General features: G+C 46.2%; 1 protein-coding gene across 2 annotated transcripts in view; it reads right to left on the minus strand.

Annotated features, from left to right (window-relative positions):
* Nucleotides 1-7,972, minus strand: part of LOC132826318 (WD repeat-containing protein 70) — a 209,799-nt gene extending 201,827 nt beyond the window's left edge. The window contains exon 1 of one of the 2 annotated variants that reach the window (XM_060842153.1): nt 7,912-7,972. Coding sequence is in view for 1 of the 2 variants with exons in the window: in XM_060842145.1 (XP_060698128.1) it covers nt 7,857-7,880 (24 nt within the window). In the remaining variant the exon portion in view is untranslated. The other variant, XM_060842145.1, reaches the window with a different exon arrangement.
* Nucleotides 7,973-10,491: the final 2,519 nt, after the last annotated feature.

Consider the following 10,491-nt stretch of genomic DNA (forward strand, 5'->3'; position numbering starts at 1 on the left):
TTTGGGTGAAGAAATGTCTCGTCGTGTCTGTCCTAAATGATCCACCCCGAATCCCCAGAGTGTGACCCCTAGCTCTTGCAGACCATTGGGAACCACCCAACTGCATCCCCCCCCGACCACCAAACCCCCCCCCCCCCCCCCCCCCGCCGCCCCCCCCGCCACGCCACGCCCCCCCCCAAACACACCACTGCCACAGGTAACCTGTCGAGTCCTGTTAGAATTTAATAGGTTTTTGAGAACCCCTTATTTGTTAGAACCCCAGCAAAAACAATCCTAGCCTCGTCAATCTTTCCTCATACATCAGTCCCTCCCACACTATCAAGAATCTCACCATTAACTCAGAACTCTCTTCCTATTGCTCCTTCCAAAACGAATCACCTCACACTTTCCCACATTAAACTCCATTTGCCACCTCTCAGCCCAGCTCTGCAGCTTATCTCTGTTCCTCTGTAATCTGCAACATCTTTCCTCACTATCTACAACTCTACTGACCTCAGTGTCATCCACAAATTTAATAACCCATCCTTCTACGCCCTTATTCAGGTCATTTATAAAAATGAAACAGCAGTGACCTCAAAACAGATCCTTGTGGTATACCACAATTAACCGAACCCCAGGGTGAATATTTTCCACCAACCACCACCATCTGTCTTCTCACAGCAAGTTAATTTCTGATCCACCTACTAAATCACCCTCAATCCCTGCCTCTGTACTTTCTGCAGGAGCCTAGCATGGGAACCTTTCATAGGCTTCACTGAAATGTTGGCCTTCACTGTGATAGGGTTCAAGTACAGGAGCAGGAATGTGTTTTTGCAAATACACAGGGCCTTGGAGAACCCACACCTAGAATATTTTGTGCAGTTTTGGTCTCCTTTTCAAAGGAAAGATGCTCTTGAGGGAATGCAGTGAAGATTTACCAGGCTGATTCCGGGACTGTGGGACTGATGTATAAGGAGAGATTGACAAGGTTAGGATTGTTTTTACTGGGGTTCAAATGAATAAGGGGGATCTCAAAAACTTATAAAATTCTAACAGGACTCAACAGGTTACCTGCGGCAGCAGTGTTTGGGGGCGGGGGGGGGGGGGGGTAGGGTTCCCTGATGGTCCACAAGAGCTGGAGATTCGGGGTGGATCATTTAGGACAGACATGACGAGACATTTCTTCACCCAAAGAGCAGTGAGCCTGCGGAATTCATTGCTGCAGGAAGTAGCTAATGCCAAAACATTGAATATATTCAGGGTGCAGCTAGATAGAGCAGTTGGGACAAATAGGACCAAAGCTTATGGCGAGATTGCAGAATTAGGCTATTGAGTTGGTCAATCAGCCAGGATCATGATGAATGGCAGAGCTACATTTTGCCTTTCCATACTATAACTGCCTTCACTTACAGGATGTTTATCTCTCTACACCCTTCCTAGTCATGTATTCGTCCAACAGCATCTTGAATGTTGTGACTGTGTCCCACTTCATCTGGTAGCACGTTCTAGGTACACACCACGCTTTGTGTGAAAGACTTGTCTTGCACATCTCTTTTAAACTAACCCCCCCCACGCACCTTGAACCTGTGTCCCTTAGAAACTGACCCTTCCACTCTGGGAAAAAGCCTCATGCTTGTCACTATATCCATGCCATTCACAATCTTATCCACTTCTGTTAGGTCACCCCTCAATCGCCTACATATCAGTGAAAACAAACCCAGTCTATCCAACCTTACTCAAGAGCTAAAATCCCCCAAACCAGGCAACATCCTGGCAAACCTTTTCTGTACCCTCACAAAAGCATCTGTATCATTCTTGGAATGTGGTGACCAGAACTGAATGCATATTTCAAGTGTGGCCTAACTAAAGTTCTATAAAGCTGCAGCATAACTTGTCTATCCTTATACTTAATGCTCCTTCCAATGAAGGCAAGCATGTCATCAGCCTTTTTTATTACCTTATCTACTGGTGATGCCACCTTCACTGATCTGTTGACATGAAGAGGGATCTGTGGACCTACACACCCAGATCCCTCTTCATATCAATACTCCGAAAAGGTTCTGCCATTCACTGTGTAATTTCCATCTGTACTTGACGTTCCAAAATGCATCACCTCACATTGATCCAGATTAAACTCCATCTGCCATTTTTCTGCCTATGCTCTGTATCTGTAACTGATCCGTATTCCACTGTGTCCTTTGACGATCCTCTATGCTATCCGCAACTCCACCAATCTTTGTATCTTATGCAAATTTACTAATTAGACCAGTTATGTTTTACATAGAACAATACAGCGCAGAACAGGCCCTTTGGCCTTTGATGTTTCGTTGACCTGTGAACTAATCTAAGCCCATCCCCCAACACCATCCCATCATCATCCATGGGCTTATCCAAGGACTGTTTAAATGCCCCTAATGTGGCTGAGTTAACTACATTGGCAGGTAGGGCATTCCACGCCCTTACCACTCTCTGAGTAAAGAATTTGTAGTTATGCCCTTTCATACAAGCACATGTCATCACCCTGGGAAAAGACTCTCACTGACCACCCTATCTAATCCCCTCTTAGTTCTCCAATGAGAACAGATACAAGTCTCTCAGCTTTACCTCATAAGACCTTCCCTCCAGACCAGGCAACATCCTAGTAAATCTCCTCTGCACCTTTTCCAATCCTTCCTGTAATGGGGCGACCAGAACTGTACACAATACTCCAAGTGAGGCTGCACTAGCATTTCGTTGCAGCATGACATCACGGCTCTGGAACTCAATCCCTCTACTAATGAAACCTAACACACTGTGTGGTTTCTTAACAGCACTATCCACTTGGGTGGCAACTTTCAGTGATCTATGTGCATGAACATAGATTCTGAACATCCACACTACCAAGAATCTTTCCATTGACCCAGTACTCTGCCTTCCTCTTATTCTTCCAAAAGTGAATCACCTCACATTCAGTTGCATTGAACTCCATTTGCCACCTCCCAGCCCAGTTCTGCAGTTTATCCAAGTCTCCCTACTACCTGCAACATTCTTCCACACTGTCCACCACTCCACCGACCTTAGTGTCATCTGCAAACTTACTAACCCATCCACTTGTGACTGTGTCCAAGCCGTTTCTGAAACATCCAAGTCATTTTCCTCTAAATCATTTGTGTCGACCATGAACAGCAGAGGTCCAACCACTGATCCCTGTGGAACACCACCAGTCACAATCCTCCATTCCAAAATGCATCTTTCCAGCACTATCCTCTGTCTCCCACGACGTAGCCAGTCATAGAGGTCGCCAGCATGGAAACAGGTCCTTCCAGCCAACTTGCCCATGAGACCCCATTTTATCACAATTAATCTAGCCCCATTTGCCTGCGTTTGCTCCACATCCTTCCGTACCTATCTCACCCATGTCGCTGTCCAAATGTTTCTTAAATCAAAAAACTGTACTCTCTCCAACACTACCTCGAGTAACCCATTTCAGACAGTCACCACCCTCTGTTTGAAAACAAAACTGCCCCCTGGACTCTTCTGTGTATCTCTCCCTCTCACCTTAAACCCATGCCCTATAGATTTAGATGCCCCTATCATGGGGAAAAGCTGTTTGCTATCTACATTATCTAGGCCACTCCTGCTGTTACACACCTCTGTGAGGTCACACCTCAGTCAAAGTCTGATTGGTGGTGGGCCTTCTGCTGGAGTTGCAGAGAATGCTCTGTTGAATGCGGATGCTATTGGGATGAAAAGTGAGGACGAAGGGAACCAATCACGCTGTTGTGAGTGACAGGAAGGGACAAAGGCAGAAACACGGGCAATAGGTCGGATGTGGTCGACAGCCCTGTCAGCCACAGTTTGCTCCGGGACAACCCCCGTCCATTTCCCTCACTCCCCCATCTGTATTTCGCAGCGATCGCTCCCTCTGTGACACCCTACTCCTTTTCACAACCACCACCACCAACCCCCTCTCCATGGCACCTTCCCATGTAACCACAGAAGATGCATCACCTGCTGCTTCACCTTTTCCCCGCTCATCATCCAAGGGTCTAAACAGGCCTTTCCAGATGATGCAGCCTTTCACCTGTACCGCCTCCAATCCTGTCTTCTATATGTGCTGCACCCAACGTGGCCTCCTCTACATTGCAGAAACCAAACACAGACTGGGTGACCTCTTTGCATAACACCTCCAGTCTGTGTGCAAGCAGGACCCTGACCTTCCTGCAGCCAGTCATTTTAACACAGCGTCCTGTTCGCATGCCACACTTGTCCTTGGCAAGCTGCAGTGTTCCAGTGAACAACACAAACTGGAAGAACAACATCTCATCTTCAGACTAAGCACTTTACAGCCTTCTGGGACTTAATACTGAGTTCAACGCCTTCACATTGTGAACCATTTCTTTCCTTTCTTTCAGCTTATCGTGTCCTCCCCTCCCCTATCCCACTTACGTCCTTTCAAATCTGGCACAGCACTGTTCTGCCATTCTCACATTCTGATCATTTAATGGAAATTACTAACACCCTTTTTCGACCACCACCATCTCCCAAACTACAGTATAAATGCTGTCCCCTCCACACTTCACTTCCGCTCTGATTAAGACCTAGACCCTAAATGTTAGCTTGCCTTCCCTCCATGGATGCTGCCTGAACCACTGCGATCTCCAGCATTTGTTACTTTCAGTACAGGTGCCAGCATCTGCAGCAGTTTGCTCCCACCACTGATCCCTGTGGAATACCACTGGTCACAGATCTCCAATCAGAAAAACATCCTTCCACTGTTACTATCTTCTCAGCAGCTCACTACAAGTTCGCCGGTCAAGATGTCAAATAGACAATATTCATTGCTCTGCCCTCAATCGTCTTTCTCACCACCACAAAAAAACTCAATCAAGTTGATGAGGCCGATTCTCCCTGAACAAAATCATGCTGCTTGTCCCAAATCAGTCAATACTTTTCGAAATGTTATGGTTACTTCCACCAAGGGGCTCCTTCACCTTAAGCTCCCCAGTCAATTCTGCTTCATTTCACATCACTGAAACCAGAACGGCTTTATCATAAGCTGTTCCAAAAAAATAATCTTGGAGACATTCTAGAAATTCCTTTTCTTTGGAAATGCTACCAACTTGATTTGCTTAGTCCACCTGCATATTGAAATCTCCAATGATTATTGTAATAGTGCTTTTTTAATTTGCATTGGCTTTCTACGGATTTATTTTCTGCCAACGCCCTGACTCCTGCTGGGACCCCTGTGCCTAACACCCATCAGAGTCTTTGGGCCTTTGCACTCTTTCTTCAAACCTTAGGAAATAGGAGATGAAGTAGACCATTTTGCCCCTCAAGCCTGCCCTGCAATTCAGTAAGATCATGGCTGATTTTTTTTTGTGGAGTTAGCTCAACCTTTCCACCCACTCACTTCAACCCAGAGTTCCTTCATTGCTCAAAAATCTATCTTTGCCTTAAATACATTCAATGGGGAAGGCCCAACTGCTTCACTGGGAAGACAATTCCACAGATTCATAACCGTCTGGATGAAGAAACTCCTTCTTAACTCAGTCCTCCGTCTGCTCCCCCTGATTTTAAGCTTTGCCCCCTGGTTTTAGTTTAACATGCCAGTGGAAACAACCTCCCTGCTTCTATCTTATCTATTCCCTTTGTAATTTTATGCATCTACAAGAACCCCCTTTATTCTTCTAAATTCCAGTGATTATAATCCCAGTCTGCACAATCTCCCTCAAAAGCCAACCCTCTCAACTCAGGAATGAACCTAGTGAACCTCCCCTGCACTCCCTCCAGTGCCAGTACATCCTTTCTCAAGTAAGGAGACTAAAACTGCACACAGTACTCTGGGTGTGGCCTCACCAGCACCCAATACAGCTGCAGCATAACTTTCCTGCTTTTAAACTCTATCCCTTTAGCAATGAAGGACCATATTCCATTTGCCTTCTTTATTTCCTACTGCATCTGCAAACCAACTTTTTGCGATGGATGCACAAAGACATTTCAGGTCCCTCTGCACAGCTCTATTTAAATATTAATCTATTTTGTGGTTATCCCTACCAAAATGGATGAAATCACATTTACCAACATTGTACTCCATCTGTCAGACCTTTGCCCACTCACTTATTGATATCCCTCTGAAGATGTTCAATGGCTTCTGCACAATTGGCTCTACCACTCATGTTCGTATCATCTGCAAACTTGGACACTATACTTCGTTCCCTACTCGGGAGGTCATGTTGCAGCTGTACAGAACATTGGTTAGGCCACTTCTGAAATATTGCGTACAATTCTGGTCTCCTTCCTATTGGAAGGATATTGTGAAACTTGAAAGGTTCTGCATAGAGTCACAGAGGAACCTCGGTTATCCGAACATCAATTATCCGAATTTTGGATTATCTGAAGATCTCAAGGTCCAAATAGAAACATTACAACAAAGAGGTATTTCCTACACTGATCGCATCTTTTGCTTACGGTGATTAAAAGAGAATTTAGCTTACTGAAATGCTGAGAACAGTCCTGGACATCAATGGGAGCCCAGGCAGCATCTCCAAATGAATGACCACCTGCCCTCTCTCTCTCTCACTCCCCACATTTTCCTTGGAGTTCTACACAGGGGTATAACCTAAACCCCCTTTCTCCAGACAATCTGTCCAGCATCATCTTGTACAGGGCATCGTGAGAATTTGTCAAAAAGTTGCAGTAAAATGTTGTGCGTGGTTGTGCACACCTATGTGCATTTGTCTGTGGCTGTGCTATTTTGAGACTCACTCACCACATACCCCTATTAAAAAAGGCAGCAGCAGTGTTGCTGTTGGTGCCCAGTTGGGGAGGGGAGGGGAGGGAACAGATGGCGATTAGAAGCAGATGGGGCCAGTGTTGGGGAGACTTCAGCAATGCTGCAGGTCCCTGACACACAAACACACCCTGAGACAGAGAGGGAGCAAGGCAGGCAGAGTGAGGAGAAAGGAAACTTCAGAAAACTCCAAGCCCCTGAAGAAAGCCATTGAATCAATTAACCAAATAATCAATTATCCCAACAAAGTACCACCTGCCCATCTCGTTCAGATAATCAAGGTTCCTCTGTACAAGGATATTGCCAGGTTTTAAAGAATTTGAGTTATAGGGAGACACTGAATAGACTGGGGCTGTTTTTCCTGGAGGCTGAGGGGTGACCTTATTGAGGTATACAAACTCATGAGGGGCATGGATAGGGTAAATAGACAAGGTCTTTTCCCTGGATGGGGATTCCAGAACTAGAGGCGTATAGGTTTAGAGTGAGAGGGGAAGATTTGAAAGGAACCTAAGGGTCAACTTTTTCATGCAGAGGGTGGTACGTATATGGAATGAGCTGCTAGAGGAAGTGGTGGAGATTGATACAATTACAGCATTTAAAAGGCATTTAGATGGGTATATGAATAAAGTTTTAAAAAATCACAACACCAGGTTATAGTCCAACAGGTTTAATGGGAAGCACTAGCTTTCAGAGCGACGCTCCTTCATCCACAACCACCTGATGTAGGAGCAGCGCTCAGAGAGCCAGTGCTTCCCGTTAAACCTGTTGTATCCTGTTCCTTGGATGCTGCCTGACCTGCTGTGCTTTAACCAGCAACACACTTTCAGCTGTTGGACTATAACCTGGTGTTGGCCGATTTTTAACTTTGTCCAGCACCAGCCCAGCCCAGCACCTTCACATCACGGTGTATGAATAGGGAGGGTTTGGGGGGATGTGGGCCGGGTGCTGGCAGCTGGGTCTAGACTGGGTGGTGTCAGGGTCTCTGTCTCTGTCTCTGTCTCTGACCCTGTGACTGACTGCTCCAAATCTCCGATGGAGGAACGTCAGCAGCAAAAGGTCAGAGTCGGAACAGCACAGACACCATTCCCTGGCCATCCTCCTTTACCTTCTCATCCATCCATCCATCCATCCATCTCTCTCTCTCTCTCCCAATATCTCACCTTTCCCTTTTTTTTAACCGATTGTCTTTCCGCCGCTGGGAGATACTCTGACCCGGAAGAACGAGGCCAAAGGTTTCACTTCCGGTCGGGAAAGGTCCGAGCGCCCTCCTGCGGCGGGGAGGAATGGTGATTGTTTCACCCAAACTCATTATTCAGCTGACACCTGCCCAATCTCTGCAATGTCCATTTCTACATTGAATAAGTTCAAAAAAATCATAACAAGATGAAATACCCAAAACGATTAATTGATTTAAGTATTGGTGAAGGAAGATAGTGAGTTGCATTTATGCTTTCAAACAATAAACATACATTTGATGTAATTAATTTTATGAGCTGTGGGCTGTAATTGCCCCAAGAGTATGAAGTTACATGGGAGCCAGACCAGGTAAAGAAAGCAGTTCCCATCCTTTTCCTTTGAAACAGATTCAAAATGTATCAGTGCAGAGGGATCCGGTTGCCATTGCACATTAGTCACAGTAATCCCCCAGTAATGTGGGTCTGCATTGTGGCATGTAATAAGAAAGACACATGGAATCCTGGCTTTTATTGCAAAAGGCCTGGATTATATAAAAAAAAGTGTTGTTACAATTATAGAAGCACTGGTGAGACCACACCTGGAAATATTATATCCAGTTTTTATCTCCTGACTTGAAGAAGGACGTGATGGCAATGGAAGCAGTTCAGACAAGATTCACCACGCTGATTCCAGCGATAAAAAGGCTTTCGCGTAAAGATAGGTTTAAAATCTTGGGCTTGTATTTGCTGGAGTTCAGAAGAAAGAAGACAGTATCTGATTAAGGTATATAAAAGACTAAAGAGAATTGATAAGGTGGACATTATCCCACCAGGGGATCATCTGTTCAGTCTTGAACAAGAGGTCATAGATATAGAGTGAGAGGTGGCAGCTCAAAACTGAGATGAGGAGAAACTACTTCTATCAGAGGGTTATGAATCTGTGGAACTCACTGCCCCAGAGTGCACAGAAGACAAAATGACTGCAGATGCTGGAATCCAAGGTAGACAAGCACAAGGCTGAAAGAACACAGTAAGCTAGGCAGGAGGCGGAGAATTGTAACCCTTCTTCAGAACTTGGGGTGGGTGTAAGGGGAGCTGCAGATAAAGGATGTGGCAAGGACAGGGTGGTGAAGTGGGGACAGATGAAGACAGGTCGAGGGTACAGCCTGGTTGGTCAATGGGAGGAATGAATCCGGTAGTTGGCTGGGAGGAGTGGGAGGGAAGGGGAGGGGCTGGGACAGTAGTCAGGGCATGGGGAGGGAGGTTATTTCAAATTGGAGAACTCAATGTTGAATCCTCCAGGCTGTTGGGTGCCCACGCTATTTCATCTATTTCGAACAACATGCTTTCCCCCATCTATCATCCAGACAGCCCTCCACTGTACCACCTCCATTCCCATTCCACTGCTCTAAACTCCCCCCGGCCAAACATAATAAAGACAGAATCCCCTTTGTCCTCAGCTACCACCCCACCAGTCTCTGCATCCAACGCACCATCCTTAAATACTTCCACCATCTCCAACTAGACTCCATCACCAAGAACATCTTCCCCTCCCACACCTCTCTCTGCCTTCTGCAAGGATCATTCCCTTCAACAGTACTTGGTCTGCACCACTCTCACCACCAAATGCCCAAGGACCTTCCCCTGCAACCACAAAAAGATACAAAACCTGCCGATACACAATCCCCATCACCTCTAACCAGGGCCCCAAACAGTCCTTCCAGGTGAGACAGAGATTCACCTGATTCTCTTCCAACGTAGCTTACTGTATCCAGTGCTTCTGATGTGGCCTTCTTTACATCGGGGAGACCAGACGTAAACTTGGGGAACATTTCGCCAAGCATTTCAGCTGGCCCTGCAGAGGCCGACCGGACCTTCCAGTCACCGCTCATTTTAGTTCTGCTTCCAAATCCTTTCCCGACATGACCATCCTTGACCTCTTCCTTTGCTGCAACAAACCAAACCACAAACTGGAGGACCAACTCCTCATCTTCCATCTGGGCAGCCTGCAGCCCAGAGGACTCAACATTGAGTTCTTCAATTTCAAATAACCTCCCTTCCTAGCCCCTCATCCACTCCAGCCAGCCACCTACTGGATTCATTCCTCCCATTGACCAACATGTCGTACCCTCTGCTTGTGTTCACTTATCTCCACTTCACATGCCTCTGCCACCCTCGTTATCTGTAACTCCCCCAACACCCACCCCAGTCCTGAAGAAGGGTTTCACCTGAAACATTGACTTCTCCACCTCCTGATGTTGCCTGGCTTGCTGTGATCTTCCAGCCTCCTGCTTGTCTACTTCAGAGTGCAGTGGAAGCAGAATCAATCAGCAGATTCAAGAGAGAAATGAATATGTTTCTGATGAAAAGTGGGATAAAGAGCTGTGGGGAGCAGGCAGGAAAGTGGGATTGAGACCAGGATAAGATCAGCCTTGGTCATGTTAAATGGCAGAGCTGCTTTGAATGGCTGAATTGCTTACATCAGCTCCTAATTCCTATGACATTAATGAACCAAATGGGTTTTTACAACAATAGACCATGGTCATCAGGAGACTTTTAATTTCA

This window comes from Hemiscyllium ocellatum, chromosome 2, assembly GCF_020745735.1.
Source record: "Hemiscyllium ocellatum isolate sHemOce1 chromosome 2, sHemOce1.pat.X.cur, whole genome shotgun sequence".
NCBI classification, from domain to species: Eukaryota; Metazoa; Chordata; class Chondrichthyes; order Orectolobiformes; family Hemiscylliidae; genus Hemiscyllium; species Hemiscyllium ocellatum.